This window comes from Neltuma alba, unplaced genomic scaffold, assembly GCF_004799145.2.
Source record: "Neltuma alba isolate B1F8T4 unplaced genomic scaffold, ASM479914v2 tig00010087_pilon, whole genome shotgun sequence".
Classification (NCBI taxonomy): Eukaryota; Viridiplantae; Streptophyta; class Magnoliopsida; order Fabales; family Fabaceae; genus Neltuma; species Neltuma alba.
This window is the reverse complement of record NW_021635044.1, coordinates 1,434,254-1,460,704: the sequence shown is the minus strand read 5'-3', so window position 1 is coordinate 1,460,704 and position 26,451 is coordinate 1,434,254. Positions and strand designations below refer to the sequence as shown.

The window sequence follows — 26,451 nt, the reverse complement described above, 5'->3', positions numbered from 1 at the left end:
TGCATCGTGGAACTTGATCCCGCTTACACAAACAAGAATTTACCTTTCTCCCATTTTAGTGGCTAGGCCTGAATTTAGGCTATTCAATCTTTGATATACGCATCTTGGGCATGTAGTAGAGAGGCACTTAATACGTAAGTTTATTTAGTGGCCCCTCGCATAGATTCATTCCCCATAAACTTTCAACCCAAATTGTAATTTTGCAACTTACTTTTAACTGCCATTGTTTGTGGTGATATTTTTGATTCTACCTTTTAGATATTACTGGGTTTATGGAAGATGTGCGTAGGCTCGCATTGGTTGCCGACAGTGATAATGAAAGATGCGAGGTTTAGTTTGGCTTAAGCGATTCTAGGTGATTAATTTTTACATTTCTCGTGTATTTTACTTCTGATTTGAGGGAAATATTGTCCTGATCATTTTTCCCTGTCATTTTTTAAGTGATCATTACATTTAGTGTTACTTGCGCGATTCACCAACATGGTATGCATATAATCACTATCTAATGCTTGGTGATCACACTCCTGTGGTTGTGTTAATTGAGTTTGTTCGGATGGTCAAAATTGAGGGTGATATTTTCATTCATACCTTGCAAGGAATTTTTATATCCGCTTTGTGGGTGTTGTCTTGATTAGTGTTACTTCGTAATAATGTTTGGCATGGTTCTTGCAGGTATCAAATTCTTGGTAAATTATGAAAATGCTACTCATGTGCTCTTCAACTCAGAACTGTTAGGATTATAGTTTTGATGATAACAAGTCAGAATATCAGGGTTAAGTATTTTGATCGATCAACTGATCGAGCAATCAGTTATCGCTAAGGTTTCAGATAAATGATCAAGTGTAAATCGGGTCTATAGTAGTCTTTTTGATCGAAGAACTATTCGATGAATAATTTATCGATAAAGTGATCGATAATCGCTAGCGTAAAAATCACATAAGAGTATGGGAAATTATCGATAAACTGATCGATAATATCAGGTAAACAATCGAGTTACTGATAAGAGACCCAAATCTGAAGTGTATTTATCGATCAAGTTATCGATAAATCAGTCATCAATAACGACTTCGATAAAAGGTAACACTCTCTACTTGTTCTGCACATTAGTTCTGTTACAAGTTTATCGATCATATTTTCGATCATTTGTTTATCGATTACGTACTCGAACTTTATGCTCTAACTCTCTGAATGCAGGTGATCAAATTCACTGATAGATCGATAATTTTATTGATCACAAAATTATCGATCACATGATCGAAAAATCAATGTCCTTATCTACTCTTACTCAGTTTTGCTACAGCTAAATTATCGATAACATTATCGATAACTTTAACTTGTTTGCTTAAAGAAGTTTTCACATAACGTGATCGATAAAGAGTCTGAGAATTGACATATTCGCATTAAGTTATGGTGAACCAATTTTCGATCAAGTTATCGATCACTGGTTTTTCGATAATATGATCGATCATTCAATTCCCCGGAATTCATGTTTTCACAAAACGTGATCGATAATCATTTCCTTTACCTTACAGGATTAAACTTCTTTCTTCACTATTATCGATCACTTGTTCGAATAGTTAATGATCGATCAACTGTTCGATCATTTCAAATAGCCTGTGTCTTTCTTTGATTATTTACATAACCATGTTTTATCGATAATATTATCCATCATACATTTATCGATAAGATGTTCGATCATCAATGACTGAAGCTTCATTTCAATAACATTTAAATTATCGATAATCTGTTCGATCAATTATATGTTCGATCACTTGTTCGATCATGCAATGATTTCCTCTTCCTATGATAATTCTTAAAGTCAATGATCCAACACTTGATCGATAATTTTAGTGATCTACTTCGAAAAGTCTTCATTCTGGTTATCGATAACTTGATCTATCATCAAGTAATCGATCACTTTTTCGATCAAACTAAACCAGAATGACATTTTGTTCTTCTTACTGATAAATGATTTCGTCACAAATCCTTGAATGATAGATTAGCTTTCTTTCTGTATTCAAGATTAAAGCACTCACCACAAAACTCTCATTTGTTCTAAGTTTGAAATATGCAGATTAATGAAAACGAGTGCAACGGCTCTTCAACGGGATTACGTAGACTGCGACCTACAGTGTCAGAAACTCAGACGCATTAATGGCGGAGCCGTTAAAACCAGTGAAACACGCAAACGAAGTCACAACGGCTAGAAGCCCTTCCGTCTAACGGCTATTTAACGATATCAACTATAAAAGGCGCGAAGAGGCATTAATGAAGAGATTGAATACCTGAACTACCACCTGCGATTATTCAGTTACGCATTCAATACTCTGTTTTTCACATTACTACTGAGCATCAGTGTTTATCATTGAATTCACTCTGTAAGAGAGCCATTCACTACGTTTATTAAAAACTTGAGAGACACTCAAGAGTGTGGACTCTTGAGAGGGGTTGTATCCTTACGGGAGTAAGGGGGAGTGATTGAGCGATTCAATTACTGTACCGAGGCACCAAGAGCCCTGTCGATCTTGGAAAATAGTGAAATACTCAGAGGTGTTCTGGGGACTGGAAGTAGGTCACGTGGTTTAGACCGAACCAGTATAAATCTTGTGTCTCCTCTCTGCGGTTAAAATTTTCCTTACTCTGACTCTCTGTTTCATTCAATACTTGCACGCTTTTAATTTTAAATTTTTGTAACTCACCCAATTCACCCCCCTCTTGGGTGAGATTGTTTCTAACATTTGGTATCAGAGCAGGTCTCTTCACTAAGGATTTAACAGTCCGAAGAGAGATCAAATGGCAGGATTTGGAGATAGCGTGCTACCTGAAGGATGCTCAACATCTAAAGCCGCCAGGCTTCAGTGGAGAAAATTATACCTTCTGGAAAATGAGGATGAAAATCTTCATTAAGGCCACAGAGTATGGGTTGTGGGACGTAATAGAACACGGCAACTATGTCCCGATGAACACAATAGATGGCCAGCAAGTACCCAAGAGGTCCACGGAGTTCAACGAGGAAGATAAGAAGCTGGTGACTCTAAATGACAAAGCTATCAACATACTCACGTGTGCGCTTAGTCAGAGGGAATACTTCAGAGTCTCAAGCCTGGAAACCGCGAAGGAAATGTGGGAGGCTCTGGAGATAGCTCATGAAGGAACCACCGGTGTAAAACAGAGTCGAATCAACACTCTCACTACCGAATTCGAGTTATTCAGAATGAAGGAAGGAGAGAGTATCCGAGATATGGAAGTCAGATTCTCACATCTCATAAACCACCTCACTGCACTTGGGAAGAAATATAGTCAAGAAGATCAAGTGAGGAAAATACTGAGCGGTCTCACAAAAGAATGGGAACCGAAAGTAACAGCTATTGAAGAAACCAAAGGAGAATCCATTGGTTCTGTTGCAGCACTGTTCGGGAGCCTTGCTGAATATGAGAGCAAGCAAAAATACAAAAAGGAGATGAACGAGAAAAACCGGAAAGGCATCGCTCTTAAAACTCAAGAGAGCGAAGATGAAAATGAAGATGATCTTGATGATGATGAAATGGGCCTTATAGTCAAGAGGTTCAAGAAATTCTACAAAAACAGAACCGGAAAGAAGTTTCAGCCGAAACGCAGAATTTCCTCATATCCGAACGAATCAAAGGATCCAATCATTTGCTTCGAATGTAAGAAGCCAGGACATATCAAGGCGGAATGTCCCCAACTCTCCAGAGCAAAGGACAAAGAAAAGAAGAAAGAAAGATTCAGAAAGAAGAAAGCTTCGTCACATCAATCTGGGGAGACAGCTCCTCCGATGAAGAAGAAGGAAGTGATGATGAAGAGACAGCTAATATCTGTCTAGTGGCCCAAGAAAACGAGGAATCAGAAACAGACGAGGTAATAATTTCTGAACCATCTTATGATGAATTGCAGTCCGAATACAATGCTTTACATTTAGAATTAGTAAGAATTGCAAAAGAGTTAGTTAGCTCTAAGAAAAGGATAAAGTTTTTAGAAGATCAACAATCAAAGGTTGAAGTCAATTCAGACTCGACTTTGACTTGCAAAAGTTGTGAAAAGAATGAAAGAAAGATTGAAGATCTTACCAGAACCTTAGAAAAATTCACCAAAGGTAGCGAAATGCTTAAGGTGATTCTAGGAGCTCAACGATGCTCTATGGACAAGACTGGTATAGGATACGATCCAACCCAAGATAAATCGAAAGGAAAGAAAAAGATAGTGGTAGATCATATCTTACATATTTTAGAAATTCTGTGCATTCCTCAAATCCTTTTGCACTTTGTTCTCATTGCAACCGTAAAGGCCATTCAACTTCTTCTTGTTACTATAAGAAGAAAGGAGATTACGGAACATTAAAATGGGTGCCCAAAGGTACTTATGCACCAAAAATAACTCATACTAACCAAAAAGGACCCAAGAAGGTATGGGTACCTAAAACATGATTGTAATTTTTGCAGGTATGTCTCAAGGCATCCAGAACAAATAAATGGTATATAGACAGCGGATGTTCCAGACACATGACGGGTGACACTGAGAAGTTTACATCACTCAAACCAAAAGACGGAGGAAAAGTAAGCTTCGGAGGAAACCAATCGGGAAAAATTGCTGGAATCGGAGAAATCGGAAGTAGTATAGGCATGAAGGTCGAAGACGTGTACTACGTGGAAGGTCTGTGTCATAATCTCTTAAGCGTCAGTCAGAGTGCGGACAAAAACAACTGGGTGATCTTTGATTCTGAAGAGTGCTTAATCATAAGCAAAGATGATCTACCTTTGAAGAAAGAAGAATTGAATACGAAGCTGAGAGCTCCGAGGGACGGTAACTGTTATACACTTCAACTTGATTCTAAAACTTCTGAAAACTGTTTTATTAGTAAAAAGGAGGAAAGTTGGATTTGGCACAAACGACTTGCACATGTCAACATGAATCAACTTTCAAAATTAATAAAAAGGGATCTAGTTGTTGGTTTACCAAAAATCCAGTATGAACGCGATGATGTTTGTGATGCTTGTCAAAAAGGTAAACAAACAAAATCTTCATTTAAATCAAAGAAGATAGTTTCAACTGAAAGACCTCTCCAAATGATTCACATGGACTTGGTCGGTCCATCTAGAGTAAAAAGCTTCGGGGGAAATCTTTATACTCTTGTAATAGTTGATGACTATTCAAGGTTTACCTGGACTTTGTTTCTTTCCTCTAAAGATGAAACTTTTAATGCTTTCATTGTTTTTGCCAAAAAGGTCCAAAATGAGAAAGGTATATCTATTGTGTCTATCAGGTCAGATCACGGAGGAGAATTTGAAAACAACGAATTTGCAGACTATTGTGAGGAACATGGAATTGACCACAACTTTTCTGCACCAAGGACTCCTCAACAAAACGGAGTAGTTGAACGAAAAAATAGAGTACTCACGGAGATGGCTAGAGCAATGCTAAATGAGAAAGGGGTCTCACAAGTTTTCTGGGCAGAAGCAATGAGCACAGCCTGCTATATTTCAAATAGAGCCTACATCAGAACACTGCTCGGGAAGACTCCATATGAATTGTACAGGGGAAGAAAACCCAATTTGTCACACCTAAGGATCTTTGGAAGCAGATGCTATATCCACAACAACAACAAAGAAAACCTGGGTAAATTCGATCCTAAAGCTGATGAGGGTTTGTTTCTTGGCTACTCTAATCGTAGTAAAGCATATAGAATTTTCAATAAACGAACCTTTACAATAGAAGAATCAATTCATGTGGTGTTTGCTGAAACTGAAACAATTTCGAAACCTGTAGATGATGATGCTGAAATCGTTCAAAATTTTCAAAAACTAGATTTGAACAAAAACTCGAACAAATTATTTTCAGAAACCGTTTCAGAAAACAGGGATGTTTTAAACGATCCCTCTTTACAAGAAAATCTAGAGCAGCCAAAGGCATGGAGACACAACCGAGATCATCCTCTGGATCAAGTCATCGGTAAAGTCAATGAAGGGGTCAAAACCCGGAGACAAATTGTCAATGAAGTTCTTTTCTCTGCTTTCATATCTCACATTGAGCCCTCTAATATTGACGAAGCACTATCAGATGAATTCTGGATAGTTGCGATGCAGGAAGAACTTAATCAATTTGAGAGAAATCAAGTTTGGGAATTGGTACCCAGACCAGAAGACCATCCGGTCATTGGCACCAAATGGGTATTCAAAAACAAGCTCGATGAATCAGCTCAGATTGTCAGAAACAAAGCCAGATTAGTAGCAAAAGGCTATAATCAAGAAGAGGGAATCGATTATGAAGAAACGTATGCTCCTGTAGCTAGATTGGAAGCCATACGAGTTCTTTTGGCTTTTGCTTGCATCAAAGATTTCAAACTATTTCAAATGGATGTTAAAAGTGCATTTCTGAACGGTTATATATCCGAAGAGGTGTTTATCGAACAACCTCCCGGTTTTGAAAATTCAAATTTTCCAAATCATGTTTACAAACTTAAAAAGGCTTTGTATGGTTTGAAACAAGCGCCCAGAGCCTGGTATGAACGACTTAGCCACTTCCTTATAGAAAAAGGATTCGAAAGAGGTAAAGTGGATGCCACACTTTTCATTAAAAGAAATAGGAAAGATCTTTTGATTGTTCAAATATATGTAGATGATATTATTTTCGGTGCTACTAACGAAGATCTCTGTCAAGAATTTGCTAAGCTTATGCAGGGAGAATTCGAGATGTCCATGATGGGAGAATTAAACTTCTTTCTGGGATTACAAATCAAACAAAAGAAGAACGGTATATTTATCTCCCAGACGAAATATGTAAAGGAGTTGCTGAAGAAATTCGGAATGGAGAATGCTAAAAGTGTAAAGACTCCAATGAGCTCAACCTGTTCGCTTGATATAGACGAAGACGGGAAAGACATAAATCTAACAAGATATAGAGGGATGATCGGTTCCTTACTATACCTTACTGCAAGTAGACCAGATATTCAGTTCAGTGTTGGAATGTGTGCGAGATATCAGTCAGCTCCAAAGGAGTCGCATGAAGAAGCCGTGAAACGGATACTCAGATATCTTGTAGGAACTCAAAATTTAGGAATCTGGTATCCAAAAAGAGGAACCGAATATTTAATGGGATACTCAGACGCCGATCACGGTGGATATAAAACAGACAGAAAAAGCACCAGTGGACAATGTCAATTCTTCGGAGGATGTCTTGTCTCATGGTCAAGCAAAAAGCAAAACACCGTGGCAATCTCCTCTACTGAATCAGAATATGTAGCCACTGCCTGCTGTTGTGCTCAGATCTTATGGCTAAAACAACAAATACAAGATCTAGGAATCAACTTACGTGAGATTCCAATCTTATGTGATAATACGAGCACGATAAGTCTGTCCAAGAATCCAGTTCATCATGCTCGAACCAAACACATTGATGTTCGACATCACTTTATTCGTGATCATGTTCAAAAGAAAGATGTAAAAGTTGAATTCATCCCCACTGAATATCAGATAGCCGACATCTTCACAAAACCACTAGACCAACAGAAGTTCAGCTACTTCAGAGGAGAATTGGGAATGGTAAATCCCAATGAATTGTAAGAAATTTCATACTATCTCTCAAGATTAAATGTTTAAATTTATTGTTTTGATGATAAAATAACTAACTTAAGCATCGGAGTATGTAGAAATTTGTTTTGCAGGAAGCTCTGTTTCGATGAAGAAAAACAGAGGTAAACAGAGTATGAGATTATCGATCAATTGATCGATAATCATGAAGGCAAGTGGGAGATAATTTATCGAACAACTGATCGATAAATTCACTTTGTAAAGAAAGGGAATTGCTCCAACACTACAATTATCGATAACGTGATCGATAAAATAAATATCGATCAGAACATCGATCAAGAGCCTCAAGGTTCCGAGACTCATCCGTCAAATTTGGTAAGCATTGATCGATAAGCTGACCGATAAGCTTAATTATCGAACAAATATTCGATAAATTACATCAGGTACGCATTTCTTTTTACTTACTTTATCGATAATATGTTCGATAAATGCATGATCGATAACGTAATCGATAAAACTGATCTTTGTTCAAGTGTGTTCTTCATAATTATCGAACACGTGATCGATCAAGTGTTGATCGATAACTTAATCGATAATTTCAAGAACTATAACGGTACTGTTCTGAAATCCATCCGTCAGTTTTTCGAACCCTAACTCGAACATTTCCCGTCCCCTGTTCTTCGCAACGGTCGAATATCACCACTATCTTAAATTCTTCCACCGTTACACCGATCGAATCCTTCTCTGCTGCATTCCCAACCTTCACCCACCTCAAACTCACCGATTAATCTGTCAAAAACTCGCTCAGCACCTCCGAAATGGCTCGGGTGAAGCAACCGAACGTGGAAAAGGGAGAAGCGCAGGAGAAACAGCCTCAATCGAGCGACACCACTGCTTCGGGTACTCGAAAGCGCTACAGACCGAAGGTGAGGGAGGAATCAACGAAGAAGAGAGCTACTCTGAAAATCCGGGAAAGTCGGACCGAAGAACAACCGGCCTCTCTCAGAAAGTCTCCCCGGTCCAAATCAAAGCTACCGATTGTGACTGAGGAATCGGAGACCGAGTCGGATGATGGAGTCTCAGTTCAGAAAGCCGTGGAATCAGCCTTGAATATCTCTGTCCCCAAGCAACCGAGAAAGAAGAAACAGAGGGCAAGTGAAGGAGTCGCTCGGGAAATCCCTTCTGTAGGTATACCCACTGAATTTTCTGAGTTATTATCTGGCAATCTCGATAATGAAGTTAATATAGCAAAGTATAAGGCCGATTTTGCCAATAGAAAATTCTGTCCTGTGGTATCTGTTGATTTAGAGGGTCTGAGGAAAAATAAACAGATTGAGCTTGATTTAAGTGACCCACTGCAGCATTATTCGAATTGGTTAATTATTGGTGGTGAATACTGTCCCGAAGTGGTTAAAAGATTCTACTGTAATATGGAATCAGTAGAAAAATATGATGATAAAGACAATCTCATAGAAAATTGTCTGAAAGTTACACTGAGAGGCAGAGCTTTTAAAATAACCAGTGCCAAAATAAATGAGCTGCTAGGGACTCAAGATTTTGTGCGAGGTGGTGACATGAATGAAGTAAAGGCTTATAGAATCTTAATGCAGAACAGTGATTATCCCGGTGAGCTGAATTTCCCACCTAAGCAGATGTGTGACTTCTATAGGATCATCCATTACATCTATTCTAGGTGTATGGTAAACAAATCCGGTAGCTTCTCACATCTCACTCAGGATGATTATCTTCTACTAGCCCGGATTATTAGTGGGGAAAAGATTAACATTGGGGATCTTATTTACTCTGAGATGAAGGACTTTGTTCTTAACAAGTCCAGATCAACCCCAATTCCCTATCCTCAGCTGGCCACCTATTTCCTTCAGGCACATAACATTGCTCCTTTTGAGCCTGGGGAAATCAAGACTAAGGTTCCTGGTTTTGGCCTCACTCAACTCCACAAAATGAGGATTTCTGTTCCCTTTACACCATCACAGAAAGTATCTCAGAAGGATAAGGGAAAGCAACCTGCTGCTAGTACATCTCGGACCCAGGATGAAGCTGAATCCACTGCTGCCCCATCTCATACCCCTGGTCCATCTTTTATGGAGAGATCCCTCAGGGAAATGTTTCAGGCTGAGCTTCGGGCATTTGAGACCAGAGTCTACTCCACTGCCAGAGACTATGGGGAAGTTTCTGACCGGAAGTTTGATGGCATCTCTAAGATTCTGGATCTTCACCAACAAGCTATGGTGGTTTTGGAAAGAGAAGTCACCGAGAGGTTTAATTCAGTGGACAAGGAACTCCAAGAGCTTAAAGGCTTAGTTACCTCTCTCTGCCAGCACTTCACTCCACCTAGCACAAGCTTCAGCTATGAGGATCTCCTCTTCCATCCTCCCTCTCCACCGCACCCTGAGCCTGCACCTCCTTCCTCTCCTTTACCCACTTCTCCTATTTCCACCACTTCTCCTTCTGTTCCATCTACTTCTACTTCTGTCCCTACGACTCTTGCTCTTATCACTGTACCCCAACCTGTTCACTCCTTTCATTTTCCATCTATTTCTCCACTTTTTCCTCTTCCTCCTCTCCCTATTTCCCTAACCATTCCCTCGGTTCCTACCCCTTCTGATGCTGACAAAAAGGGGGAGAAGAAAACTGATGATATTTCGTAGATTATATGGCTTTATGAGTTGCTTTTTGGTTCCATGTCATGACTTTATATTATCTCTTTTGTTATCTCCTTTTATGTATCTGGATAGTTTTTTATCGATAATATGTTCTTGATATTTATCTGCCCTTTTTCATGCTTTTTGAGAATATGAAACTGGTTGATGTTCTCTCTGATAAATGATTCATAACCTGTGTTTTGTCATCATCAAAAAGGGGGAGAATGTTAGGATTATAGTTTTGATGATAACAAGTCAGAATATCAGGGTTAAGTATTTTGATCGATCAACTGATCGAGCAATCAGTTATCGCTAAGGTTTCAGATAAATGATCAAGTGTAAATCGGGTCTATAGTAGTCTTTTTGATCGAAGAACTATTCGATGAATAATTTATCGATAAAGTGATCGATAATCGCTAGCGTAAAATCACATAAGAGTATGGGAAATTATCGATAACTGATCGATAATATCAGGTAAACAATCGAGTTACTGATAAGAGACCCAAATCTGAAGTGTATTTATCGATCAAGTTATCGATAAATCAGTCATCAATAACGACTTCGATAAAAGGTAACACTCTCTACTTGTTCTGCACATTAGTTCTGTTACAAGTTTATCGATCATATTTTCGATCATTTGTTTATCGATTACGTACTCGAACTTTATGCTCTAACTCTCTGAATGCAGGTGATCAAATTCACTGATAGATCGATAATTTTATTGATCACAAAATTATCGATCACATGATCGAAATCAATGTCCTTATCTACTCTTACTCAGTTTTGCTACAGCTAAATTATCGATAACATTATCGATAACTTTAACTTGTTTGCTTAAAGAAGTTTTCACATAACGTGATCGATAAAGAGTCTGAGAATTGACATATTCGCATTAAGTTATGGTGAACAATTTTCGATCAAGTTATCGATCACTGGTTTTTCGATAATATGATCGATCATTCAATTCCCCGGAATTCATGTTTTCACAAAACGTGATCGATAATCATTTCCTTTACCTTACAGGATTAAACTTCTTTCTTCACTATTATCGATCACTTGTTCGAATAGTTAATGATCGATCAACTGTTCGATCATTTCAAATAGCCTGTGTCTTTCTTTGATTATTTACATAACCATGTTTTATCGATAATATTATCCATCATACATTTATCGATAAGATGTTCGATCATCAATGACTGAAGCTTCATTTCAATAACATTTAAATTATCGATAATCTGTTCGATCAATTATATGTTCGATCACTTGTTCGATCATGCAATGATTTCCTCTTTCTATGATAATTCTTAAAGTCAATGATCCAACACTTGATCGATAATTTTAGTGATCTACTTCGAAAAGTCTTCATTCTGGTTATCGATAACTTGATCTATCATCAAGTAATCGATCACTTTTTCGATCAAACTAAACCAGAATGACATTTTGTTCTTCTTACTGATAAATGATTTCGTCACAAATCCTTGAATGATAGATTAGCTTTCTTTCTGTATTCAAGATTAAAGCACTCACCACAAAACTCTCATTTGTTCTAAGTTTGAAATATGCAGATTAATGAAAACGAGTGCAACGGCTCTTCAACGGGATTACGTAGACTGCGACCTACAGTGTCAGAAACTCAGACGCATTAATGGCGGAGCCGTTAAAACCAGTGAAACACGCAAACGAAGTCACAACGGCTAGAAGCCCTTCCGTCTAACGGCTATTTAACGATATCAACTATAAAAGGCGCGAAGAGGCATTAATGAAGAGATTGAATACCTGAACTACCACCTGCGATTATTCAGTTACGCATTCAATACTCTGTTTTTCACATTACTACTGAGCATCAGTGTTTATCATTGAATTCACTCTGTAAGAGAGCCATTCACTACGTTTATTAAAAACTTGAGAGACACTCAAGAGTGTGGACTCTTGAGAGGGGTTGTATCCTTACGGGAGTAAGGGGGAGTGATTGAGCGATTCAATTACTGTACCGAGGCACCAAGAGCCCTGTCGATCTTGGAAAATAGTGAAATACTCAGAGGTGTTCTGGGGACTGGAAGTAGGTCACGTGGTTTAGACCGAACCAGTATAAATCTTGTGTCTCCTCTCTGCGGTTAAAATTTTCCTTACTCTGACTCTCTGTTTCATTCAATACTTGCACGCTTTTAATTTTTAAATTTTTGTAACTCACCCAATTCACCCCCCTCTTGGGTGAGATTGTTTCTAACAAGAACATCCAAATTTTAAATCTTTGAGGAAGGTATCAAAGTGCCGTCGACTGGAGATTATTGCTCCTAAGGCTTGCGCCTAGCCTATTGATTAGGAGATGTGGGTCTCATTTTAGGGTGTACCAAATTTCTTTTTTTAATTATAGTTGGGTTTTTCCTTTCGCCAGTGTGGATGTTTTTGTGTTCTCTTTGCATCTTTCTCATCATGGACATGCACTATAACTACTATGATCTCACCCACTTTTGGGTTTAAAATGTTGTTCCTCGTATTGTTATTAGTTGTAAAGTTAGTTTAACTACGCCATGTATTCTAAAAATATATAATCACCTCCTAGCAAATTAAGCATTAGTAATAGTAATAGTAGCCAACCACAAAATATGAATAAAACCAAGAACGCAAGATTGCTATCGTTGCTCGATTGGAATTATGACCCCTTTTTTTGCATCAAACAAATCAGGGAATATACATCCATGCCCATGTTTGTGATGATAGCTTTTTCCTATCAATGGATATTCAATGAAACTGCGTAGTTCATGTTTTTATTTCCTGCTGACGCATTAAGATCGAAGGTAAGATATCATAGCCAAATAATTTTAACGATTTAGTGAACAATCTCTTTCAATTTTAATTTTAATAATAAGTAGATAACTCTCTTATTTTAAATGCTCTATAGACATTGTTGCTACTATTTTTGAACTTTATATGCTCTAAAGAGATCATTTTGATTCTAAGATATGTACGAGGAATATTATTGCAATTTCAGGAATTTGCAGATAAAATAACTGTTAGGATTTTTGCATTTTCGAGATTTTACGTATTATTTACTTAACGGTTTGCTTGAATTATTAGGATTTGAATTGAATTGAATTGAAATGGATTGAGCATGATTGGTTTACATTGGAATGTTAGCAGTATCTTTTAATTTTCAAAATAAAGAGATCATTCTCATAATTTATATACTCTATAGACATTGGGCTTGCTATTTTTGGATTCAGTCTACATCGTTAACTCTGATAAAAATATTCTAAAAAGATATTTTTAATTAAAATTTATATTAAAATAATTTTTATTTACTGATTTTTTTATTTTTTGAAAATAGTTATTTGTTTAAAGTCTTTATCATAATAAATATTAAAAAAATTCTATCAATATGTTAATGGATCAATAGCTGTTAGATAAATGTGAATGTAGATATTTATTTGTGGCAAATTAAGAGTAGTGAATGTTTTATGTTTATTTATTTTATATTTCAACGTATGAGTAGTTCTTATTCATTGATGTTGGGAATTTGGATCAGATTTATATTTTTTAATTTATATTTTTTAATTTTGAATATTGAATAGGATTTACTTCTCTTGTCTTGTCTATAAGATAATTCTAACATATTTGATACAAGTCCAGAAAATTCCTAGACTATTGTAACTCTCCATCAAAATATAATAACTTCTTTTCTTCATTCTTATTTAATTAATTATTGATTGATAGTTTAATAGTCATTGCAAACACTTTTCAACACATTTTAAGCCTAAGAAATAAATTAACGACATTTATGTGCATAAAACAATGGGATTAAATTAAAATGCATAAAACTGAACAATTCCAATAAATACAGATCAAGTCAAGTAAATTTTAATAATAAGTAGATAAATCTTGAAGATATCACATCCAAACAATTTTAACGATGTAGTCAACAATCTCTTCGATAATCAATTAATATTAAAAAATTCCATTAATATGCTAATGGATCAATAGTTGTTAAATGAATGTGAATGTAGATATTTATTTGCGGCAAATTAAGAGTAGTGAATGTTTCACATCTATTTATTTTATATTTCAGCGTATGAGTAGTTCTTATTCATTGGTGTTGAGAATTTGGATCATATTTATATTTTTTTAATTTTTTTAATTTTGAATATTGAATAAGATTTACTTCTCCTAAGGAAAAAGAAAAACAGCTAAGCATTTGAGAGTACCTTGCATTTAGACTAACGAATAGAAAGAATGAGATCTCGATATTGCTACATTCTAAAAGACTACTACAATAGTTTATTGTCGGCGGATATTCTATAGTAGAGAGTGAGAGGCTACAATTCATCAAAAATCATCAAAATGAGTTGAGAGTGGACTTGTACGAGGGTCTTGCTAATGCAATATCAAGGGGAGAAACAGATCCATCCTCAACAAGGAGAAGAATAATACTCCCGTCATCATTTACTGGAGGAGCAAGGTACATGTACCAAAACTATCAAGATGCTATGGCATTATGTGCATGGGTTGGCTATCCAGATCTATTCCTCACTTTCACATGTAATCCAGCATGGCCACAAATAAGGCGATATTGTGAGAAGGAAAAACTAAACCCATCAGACCGGCCCAGAAATATTAGCCAAAATTTTCCAACTAAAACTTAAGGCACTAATGAAGCTTCTGGGAAGCGGCAAAATATTTGGGAAGATCAAAGCAAGTACATAAATATTAACCAAATAAATAGCTATGCTTAAGGTTTCTCCAAATTTTAAGTTTAGCAACATATACTTTTGCAAATAATTATACCCTTCTATGTTATGCAAAAATATACACCATTGAATTTCAGAAGAGAGGATTGCCACACGCTCACATGATCCTGTTTCTACATCCTTCAGCCAAACCAAAAACTCCATAAGATATTGATAAAGTAATTTCAGCAGGAATCCTAGGCAAGGACAGGGACCCAAACTTATACGACTTGGTCACCAATTTAATGACACGTGGTCCTTGTGGTAATTCGTCAATTAGATCTCTGTGTATGAAAAATGGCAAGTGTTCTAAGCATTTCCCCAAGAGGTTCAAAGAAAGTACAGTAATGGACGGTGATGGGTATCCAACATATCAGAGAAGAAATGATGGAAGATTAATCAACAAAAAAGGGATTCCATTAGACAACAGATACATAGTACCATACAACCTGACTTTGTTAAGAATGTTTCAAGCTCATATAAATGTTGAAAAAACTAATCAATCCATGGCAATTAAGTATTTATTCAAGTATATTAGCAAAAGGAGTGACTGAGTTGTGGCATTAATATAGACTAACACTTCATATTCCCGGGGATAGCCTATGTGAGATGAAATTTCTCACTATTTGAATTGCAGGTATATATCACCATGTAAAGGTGCTTGGAGAATATTTACATTCAACATTCATCTGAGGTCTCCACCAGTTGAAAGAATAAGCTTCCATTTACCAGGTCAGCAGCAAGTGATTTATTCAACAAGAAGAGAAATTACATCTATTATACAACAACAAAGGGTGAAGGAGTTTATGTTCCTATCATGGATGGAAATAAACAAGGCCAATCCAGTTGCTAGAACTTTGACATACTCCCAATTTCCACAATATTACACCTTCAATCGACAGAGCAGAATCTGGAAGCCAAGAAAAAAGGGATTTTCAATAGGCAGGTTAGATAGCTCATCACCTTCACAAGGAGAATTATACTACCTTTGTTTGTTGCTCACCAAGGCAAAGGGACCCTCAAGTTATGAGGATATTAGGACAGTTGATGACATCTTATACAATACTTTTAGAGAAATGTGTTTTGCATTGGGATTGCTCGATGATGATAAAGAATATATTGAGGCCATATTAGAGGCTTCCACCTAGGCAAGTAGAAACTATCTCAAAAATTTTTTCGCGAGCATGCTATTATTGCATTGTCTCTCTCAACCACAAAATGTCTAGGCAGTAACAAAAACTCATCTCTCAGAGGACTTATTCTATGCACAAGAAACAAGAGGATTACAGCACTCAGATAAAGGACAACTCACCTCTTCCTTATATCATAACTATAAAGCAACATGTGCAAAACAAAATAAGGGATAGAACCACAATAAGAGTCTCTTCTTATACCTGTTTAGATTTCCCTTCTTCATTTAAAGATTATGGACAGCACTCAGGTAAAGGACTACTTGCCTCTTCCTTATATCATAACTGTAAAGCAAAGTGTGCAAAACAGAATCAAGGCTAGAACCACACATGAATGTCTCTTCTTATACCTGTTTAGATTTTCCTTATTCATTTAGAGATTATGGATTGTAGGCTAAACAACCATCCCATTTATTTCCCATGAGTATATGCAAACTTGCAATTATTCTCACCTATTTACTTCTTTTGCTTTGACACTATCAGCTATAAGCAGACAAAGGGAAGAAGCTTGCCTCCACCAAATAGAGCAAATATTGGCAGCTAATGGAAGGAGTCTCAAAGATTACCCATCGATGCCAACAGCTTCTAAATCAGGTTTGCTGGATCTGCTAAATCACTTAATTGCAATGGAGGTAAACCATGATAGAGAACAGTGTAAACTAGAGACTATATGCTTTGAGAGATCTTTCACAGATGAACAAAAAGAGATTTTTGATCGAATCATCAAATCAGTAGCATAGGAAAAGAGAGAATTCATTTTTATTCATGAATTTGGAGGTGCGGGAAAAACATTTTTATGGAATGCTATAACAGCTGCAATATGAGGAAATGGAAATTATGGCTTCTAGTGGAATAGCAGCAGCCCTTTTGCCATCAAGGCGTACAGCACATTCAAGATTTTGCATTCCAATCGAAATAAATGAAGACTCCATTTGCAGTATTATTAATCATTCACTGCTGGCAAACTTAATAAAAACAACAAAGCTTATAATATGTGATGAAGCTTTGATGGTGAGGAAATTTTGCATTGAAGCTTCGAACCATAGCCTAAAGGACATACTGAGGTGCAACAGGACTTTTGGTGGTAAGACTGTAGTAATGGGAGGCGATTTGACAAATGTTAGCAGTAATACAAAAGGAGGGCGCGTTGATATTGTCAACTCTGCAATAAACTCTTCAAGCCTATGGACCAAATGTACATTGTTACACCTCACAAAAAATATGCGTCTTTTATCGCACTCCAATATAGACGAATCATTAAGAATCAAGAGTTTCTCAGAATGGCTATTGAAGATTGGAGAGGGAAGAATAGGTTATGACATCAGTGGAATGACTTGGATTGACTTACCGGAGAACCTAATCATTCAACAAGTCATAGATCCCATTAAAGCAATTGTGGATGCTACATATCCATATTTAATACACAATATTTTTGACTCAGAATATATTTCAAACCGAGCAATTCTAGCACCCACAATGAAAATTGTCAAGACTCTAAATGACTATGTTTTGTCCCATGTACACAGAGAAGAGGTTGAGTATTACAACTCAAATTCAATAAATAAAACACAAAAAGAGGATACTACGCAACATGACATATACACAATAGAATTTTTAAACACAATCACCTACTCAGGCATTCCACCACATGTGTTAACATTAAAGGTTGGTGTATTGATAATGCTTCTAAGAAACATTGACCAGTCTACAGGGTTGTGTAATGGAATGAGACCACGAATTACATTGCTGGGAGGGCACTTCATAAAAGCGGTGGCGTTAAATAGGACAATCAAGGACGAAGAAGTGCTAATTCACAGAATGGACCTCAACCCGTCACAATCTAGGCTTCCGTTCTCAATGACTAGAAGACAATTCTCGGTAATGGTGTTATTTGCAATGACAATTAACAAGAGCCAGGGGCAATTAATGGAAAGAGTTGGGCTCTATCTGTCAACACCAGTATTCTCACATGGACAACTATACGTGGCACTGTCAAGGGTGAAAAGTATTGATGGCTTGAAGATATTAGTGCTAGACGCAGAAAAGAAACCCACCAATCAAACAATAAATGTTGTCTATGATGAAATTTTCTAGAATGTACTTTCAACTTGATACATGAGCACAAACTGTTGGAACTTCTAATATACAGCATCTTCATTGTTAGTTCATCCTATTGAATAAGACTGGATCGTATAACCCGTGCAGTGCACGGGGTACAACGTCTTGTTTGATTATAAAAATTATAAATGACTTAGGAAATTGATTTAGCAAATATTTAGTTTGGTAATCGTTTAAGGACTTTTAATATTTAGTGACTTAGATCTCATGAATAGTTTGCTAAGGATTTGTGGTTTTTGATGCTTTCATTTTAATAATACAATTCTTTATTTTTTAATTTATTGGAACGCATGATATAAATATGTATTTAAACTAAAAAAAATCAATATTTTACAATTTCTTTATAATGGTAAGGCTTTAATAATTTCAAAACTATCTAATTAGATGATATCAATGAAGATTTTTTTAAAAATAAATTGATGTTTTTTTTAAAGAATTCATACCTATATCATGAAAATTGTGTAACGATGTTTAATAATGATGATATAATATTTTTTATCATAAGTGTACTATTTTTTTAATATAATATGAGAAGTAATTTTTTTTATGATATGTATATTTGATAATGATTATATAATTTTTTATTATATGTATATATTGTATAGATATATAAATATTTTACACACGCGAGATAACTATTTTTTATATTCATAAATTAGAAAATAATAATTATGATGTAAATATCATAATAAAATAATAAATAAATCTAAATAAAACAATAAGGATGTATTTGTTAATTTATAATTAGTTCCGCTCCTCTTCTTTTTCGAACCAAACAAGAAATCTTTTCTCTTCTTCCCTTTCCTCCAAGCAAACAACACTCATAACCTCCCTTTACCTCCCCTCTCCTCCACTCCCTTCCATCGAACCAAACAAAGCCTTGGAAACAAATATGCATAGAAATATGGCATTTATACAAATAAATTGCAATATTACATGACTTTCTATGAACCAATGCAGAAAGTAGATAAAAATATAAAATATAAATATTATCACCATAATATGTGTGTGTGTGTTCAAATTAAATTAAATGTGCATGTAAAAGGGAGTAATTAAAAAAAAATCTCTGGGAGTGGTTCTTAATTTTTGTCAGTAAGAGTGAGGTTTAATCTTTTAGAAGTTCCAAACTCATTCTTGTAGTCTTGCAAGGCACCAAATCCTTTGAGGAAGCCCATCACATATGCACACAAATTGTTTACAACATTATTGAAATAGAAGTGAAAAGCTAATATTTGAATCTTAAACAGAATCCTACGGTACTAACCAATCAACCCCTTATTCTTTGTGGTGAATTCAGCAATATCTTTTATTGGGGCGAAGTTGTATGCCTCATCAGGAATTGGCAAATCTGATTCTTCAAAGTATGTAGTAGCATGAAACTTAAGCCTCCAAGAATGTGTTGTAATTCTGTATTGATCTCCACTGTCAACAACCTTAAAGTTTTCAAAGTGGTATACTCCACCCTCTTTGGGTTCATTTTTGTAACACTCAAATAGTCCTCTTTGTATTACAAAACCTTCTATCCTATAACCCTGTACAAAGGCTGCAGGGTCATCTAATATTAGTAAATCTTAGATAATTAAGCAATGTCAATCTCTAGCTCACTTGCTCATCCATAAGAAGTAGGTCAATCCTCCAGGGAGCATATAGTGGAGTCTTCTTGTAGGCAATCCACTTTTTGAGAACATGAGCAACAATAGCCCATATAGTTTTACTATCGTCGATATCTTTGATGTGGTCCTGTGTAATGCTAGTCATATTATGATGATCATCTTCTCGTTGCCCACTGAAGAAGGAAAACGCAACAGTTGTCTTGATCACTATTAGCAAAATGTAAACAAAGCAATAACAAGTTCTTTTATAAGAAATTTGATACAATTGATTTGAAGTTCAATTGGAATCCAGATCAAAATTCAATTCAAAATTCTTTCACATTCTTATTAATAATGAATAAAATTTAAGATTTTGGATGACAACCAAATGTCACCAGCCGATAAAGCGACCCTAAACAGTAGTTTAATGTTTGTAATTTATCAAGCCCTAAAAGGTGTGGTTGAAGCACATATCCAAATAGTAAAGCATTGTGATAATGAATTATAAATGATAAAAGTGTTAAAAGTAAAAATATATCAGATGTAAAGGGCCTAGCTAGGATTTAATTTATGTAAAATAAATAGATATAAAATAAATATCTAACTTATATAAAATCAAATCAATTCAATTTATTCAACTTCAAATCATCAATTCTCAAATCAGTCATTCTAATTCAAATATAAATTCTAATCTAATTCAAGTATAAATGCAAATAGAAAATAATAGCTAAAAGGTTATTAGAGAACATGAAGTGAGGGGGCAACGTACCTAATGTTGAATGAGGCTAACAATAGTGCATTCTCAAATAGAGCTCGTGGTATTTAAATTAAAATATGATGAAATGAATATATTATAATTGTTCAATAAATGAAATAATAATTGAGTAAGTAAATTGGATTAAAATATTGTAAACGTCTATCTTATGCATTTAAGGAGGAAATAATTAGCCACAATCATTCATTGCAATTTAATTGCTAGATAAAATACACAATGCATGAAGTTGGAGAGCCATAGCAATATATTAATTATTGATTAGTAACTGTATAACTTGAAATCTTAATCATCATTAATATGGAATCAAAATAAGGAGTGGGAAATCCAATAACAAAAAGACTGAAAAAAATCCAACAATAAGCTGGCATATTAAACAAACAATTACAAAAAATAATAAATCAAATCAAAATTTTAAAAGTTGAAATGCTACAAATCACTCCTCAACCATCAGGTGTGGGGCAATCTTCTATCTTCTAATGCAAAAGAAATTGGGAAAGATGATACAAAAAGCTCAAAAAAACAACCCAAAAGCAAATATATAGCCATTGATGTAATATTCAGTTTAAGAACTAGTGAAATATGATTTTGGATGCCTAAAGCAGGTTTTGGAATTCATGGTCTCTGGCTTTATTATAAAGATGGTTCACGTCTAGTTTACTATGATTCTAATAACCCATTTAACAAATGTGAGGTATATATCAAGAACGACTCAAAAGAATAGTGGAGATTTGGGGATTATAATTCACATATAAAGATCCCAACTTTAAAGCGGCAAAAATGAGAATATTCATGATATATAATTTGAATTTGAAAATATCAAATTTGGTCCATCAAGGAGCATGCATGAATCTAACCATATTTGGGGATAGGGTGCAGCTTGAACGTTCTAAGCATGGAGAAAATAGGAGTCATATATGAAATCTTTCACAACATAGGAAAGGTAGATGATGTCAGGAGACAAGACTGGAATGGAGGTGGAAACCCACATGCATCGCGAAGACAGGGGCAGTACCAGAAGAAGCACTTGGTTGGGGGGAGAACCAAGGATGATGCTGGAATATTCATGCATCACGAAGACAGCTATAGTACCCGAAAGAATATCTTGGTGGGGGGAGGACCAGAGATGATGCCAGAAGAATTGCTTGGTAGTGGAAGGAGCAGGGGCGACCGCATGCTTGGAAGGGTTACAGCCAGAGACAATGGGGGAGGACTGAGGATTCTTCGGGAGAGTGGGTAGGAGCTGGATAGCCCATTGGTATAATAATCCAAATAACTCCATTATAGCATGAATAATCCTACTAACTCTCCTAACCTATTTTGCCTAAATCGAGCAGCATGATATTTTATAATAGAGTGGTTAGGAGATATTAGGGCTGTCTATCAAAATTGGTCACAGGACTGGAACAGAGGCACGCTAGATAAAGAGGCACCAATATGAAATGGTAGAGGTTCTTGATGAATATTCCAAGGAGTTTGGGGTTTATGTGACTCCCCTTGTGAAGTTAGATGGATTCAAAATCATATATCAGTGGAATCCAGACAAAAGCACCATTAGATGGATACAAAGAAGAGAAATGTTGCGCTTCTCACATCAAGTGCCGTCATGGTTAGTCAAGGGAAAAGGAAGCAATTTTCTAGAAAGGTGTGGGCACCTGGATCCAGCTGCTACCCTAGATGGACTTCTTCATGCTGCAACTGCCGAAGGAAACAGTTTGTAGGCATTCTTGAAGCAATTAATTTGATTATTACACGTTAGCATTCTTGGGACAATATTTAGATTTAACTGTACAATATGTCACGCTTGGTTAGAGACCAAACCAAAGAGACATTAACCACGAATATTCTTAGGGCTGAGACTTTAAAACATGTCTCTAGACTTTAGCGATTAGTTGTTTACTAAAATTTCTTGCCACTATAGGAATTGTAACTACTGTGGCCAATCATTACTCCCATATGAACTTGTCTCCTTGTAACTTTTTATGGCCAATCATTCACCATTACATGTCCAGGCTTCCAAGTTTTTGATGCCTATGTGTGTCCTACAGATTTTGTTCTGTCTGAAAGTGTGGATCCCAAAAATCATAGAATGTTAGTAAATTTAACGTAGGGACCAAAATTTTGAGCAATTTATGTTGAAATATCTTACAACTAGTACTTATTTTAGAGACAAGTTCTGCAGGTGAAAAATTAAGTGCAGATGGGGCATAATGTGCACAATCTTTATGAGATTTGGACTTCTTAAATTTAGCATGGGAAGCTTTGATACACAATATTTAATTCTTAATTTATAAGTGATAATTTTTTGAAATAAAGTGACCATTAAATATTGTCTTCGTTATATATTCTATATTTATCAAAGTAAGAAAAATTTAAAATATGAAATAAAAATTAAATAAAATTTAAATAATCAAAATTTAACATGAATAATTTAAATTAGGGCGGACACCCACTTTTGTCTTTAAGGATGAATGTCCAATTTAATAAACGTAGGTTCCAAATTCAAATAACCCTATTGATGTTGGAACCAAAAAAAAAAAAAAAGAACATCCTACCCATTTGAAGATTTTGTTGTTAGATGATTTGTAGGCATATTGGTAAACACTATGGGGAACAAATAAAGTCATTGCGACTTATCCCTTGTATTGGGGGACGAAGAAAAGCTACTTTGGCCTATTTCTTACTATAAGGCCAACTACTATATACTAATAGAGGCCTTATCATGTGATAGATATCGACACAAATAATTCTTCAATTCCCAAATCATACATCATGCTCAACAAGTTCAATAGCTAAATGACTTCCAAATCTCAAAGTGAAGGAGTGGGTTGTTATTTATTTAGTATATCGGGTCACAGCCCAATACTCTTGTAAATTATTACTACTTCTGGTTTTTAATACAAGAGTTAGTTTGACATTCAATTTGATCCTAAATATAAGAACTCAACCTACTTTATCTCTTATATTTATTTACTTTTTTTCAAAGTAGTCTTTATAGAGGTTGCACATATTAAAAGTTTCTATGAAAGGGTAATTCTAATACATGTTATTAGCAAGAATATTTTAAGAAAGACAACACATATTTATTACAAATAATTAACTTAACTAACGTTTTTAATCTCTCTAAATTAGTTAATTAGTTTTTATATTAAGAATCAGAGGTAGTATATAACAATATTGTACATATTTGACAATGCTAGCAGGAGCAATTTAAGGAGTTACAATCTCAACCAATACCCTAACTATTTTATTTTAAAATTAAATATCTACTATATATTTTATGTCAAGAAATATGTAGAGTGACACTACTACGTATTTTCTTATATATGACCTTAATATTTGACGGTTATTAAGAAAAACATCAAATAAAATGAAGCGAGAATTAAAAAAACATTTATTTGACAGTTATTTATTAGAACCGTCAAATATTATATGTATATACTTGACGGTCAAGAATAGAAGTGTGAAATATTTGCTATGAAAGTTTCCTTAAAACACTTATTTGACGGTTGAATCTAATAACCGTAAAGTAATTTAACACTCACTATTTTTAAATTGTTAAATTCATTCTCACAACTTTATACTTTATACCCCCGATTTCCAAGCACCTCCTCTTTCTCGATGACACTAGGTTTTTGTCTGGAGCTCAATCAACTCTAGCCGCTACCCTGATCCCCCCTTCCTTTACTTCTTTCTTTGTCAACACTTTACTCCTGCTCTTTGTTGTTGCATTCCTATGATGCAATCTCTAGTTTGTCCGATACTTGTTCAGTGTAGATTTGGGAAGGGTGTGGGAGGAAATTTCGGAGATCAAGAGGTTCTAAGGTACAACAATGGAGCAAATGGAGAAGCCCAGGTGACACTGTCACATAGTTTTCGAAGCTGGAGTTTTGCATACTTGCAGCGACTCTTAAAGGCGCCTAACTTCGATGACGCTTGCAACTCTCAGCTGCTTCGGATGAATCTTCGGGGGGAGAAATGGCATCCAAATCCCTGAAGAAAGCCAATCTCTTGGATCTCCATTCCATCAACAACCTACTCGACAAGTGTGCCTTTGAGGTCCACTTAACCCTAACATTCTCTCTCCATTTCAAATCTCATCCGTGTTGATTATGTTTATTCTTTGAATTCTTCTTTGATTTTAGTAATGGGATTTCGGGCTCTTCATTTTCTTTGTTTAGATTGTTAAGAGTCGTGGCTATGTCAAAGACGTGAGATTGAGAAACATTAGGCTCTTCCTTGGAACGATCATAATCATCATTGCTCTATTTGCTTAGTTTTACAAGAAATTCTCCAAGAAGTGGATTTTCTCATTGCGTGCATTGTGTTATGATGAATTTTTTTCATGCTTCAAATGTCCCTTATGACTACTAATTACAATCTCGTTTGCTCTAAAACAAATATTCTAATTTTTGCTCATTAATTTTTTTTTTCTAGATCAGATTCAAGGATGCATTCCAAGATTGTAGCGCATATGTTGCTATAAATCCTCTATTTGAAATATGTCCCTTTGACTGGATGCAAGTTTTGAATGTTCTGTTACCTTGTCTTCACTCTGTTACAACAAAGTACAGGCCTTCTATTGATATGTAGTTTGATAAATGCATCTTTGTTGATTAGTCTACGTGAGACCATAAAGTAAGAACACTAGCATATTAATGGTTTGCTGGATCGATACATCTTTTGCGCAGAATCTCAGTTGAAATCTTGTTTTCTTTTAGAAATCTATAGAAGTCAGATTAATCTCTGATATTCATACCCCTTAATTTGAACCACGGTTCAGGTGCTACTTAAAGGAGGGGGAGATAATGGCATCCTCAGAGAAATTTCCCACCACTCTTCTGTGAAGAAAATTGACTTTTGTGAAATAGACACTATGCTTATTTATGTAAGCCAATTATCCTCATGCGTGCTTTTGTTCTACAGCATTCACGTTCTCATTATTAGCTAGCATTCTAAATTCTAAAATACAGTGCGACATTGAAAAGCATAAATTAAAATTCTAGTTTCATGAATGAGACATTAATTTGGAGGTGTACAAAGAATAATTTCCAAGTGTAGTTGTTAGATGCAAGGACTCTTGAGTGAAGCTTCATGTCACATACGGTATGTCCCATATGCTTTTTTAAGTGTTTAACTATGACGATTGTGATTAACTTTGATTTGATCTTGAAACTTTAATAATTTATGCAAGAAATTTGTTTCTGAAATCTGTTGAAAGGGCCAGCTAGATGCATTAATAGTAGCCGCTTTCAACCCAATAAGTATATATACATGCAACTACCTGTTTGTCTGATATACATATACACACACAACTGTTTGTTTTTGTAATTAATTAACCTCTTAGAGATATATATATATATATATATATATATGGTGCAGGGGTTGATCATGATCTACTCAAATCAGAGTTTTTTGAAGCGGGATCGAGAGCTTTAAGAGAAGGAGGAGTTGTGTGCATTCGAGTAGAGAGCTGGACTATGGTGTTTGATCAAAGAACTAGTTTTTAGAAATTTTTTATTAATAGAACTTCTAGTAGCATTCAAAAAATGTACAAGAAAATGCTCTTTTATATAGAAACACTTAAGTGATTAATTTCTGTCAAATTGTATGATGTTTATCTGTAATGTATTGGATTTTGAATTCTGTAAATATAATTTTTTTGTTTAATATTATTCTCTTGTTATTTTCTATGTTTATTTTGTATATCCTAAGAAATATTAACAATACCAAAAATAAATAGAAACAAATAATTGTAAATAACAATATAAAATAAAAAAACACTTTATTTGACACTTTGTTAACCTTATTTGACGGTTATTCACAAAGAACCGTCAAATAATATTAT

General features: G+C 35.3%; 1 protein-coding gene across 1 annotated transcript; it reads left to right on the top strand.

Moving 5' to 3' along the window:
• The first annotated feature begins 16,949 nt into the window (after positions 1–16,949).
• On the top strand, positions 16,950–18,215 carry LOC114754152 (ATP-dependent DNA helicase PIF1-like). The gene has a single exon (XM_028942911.1). It carries the CDS (start codon positions 16,950–16,952, stop codon positions 18,213–18,215), a length of 1,266 nt encoding a protein of 421 aa, XP_028798744.1.
• Positions 18,216–26,451: the final 8,236 nt, after the last annotated feature.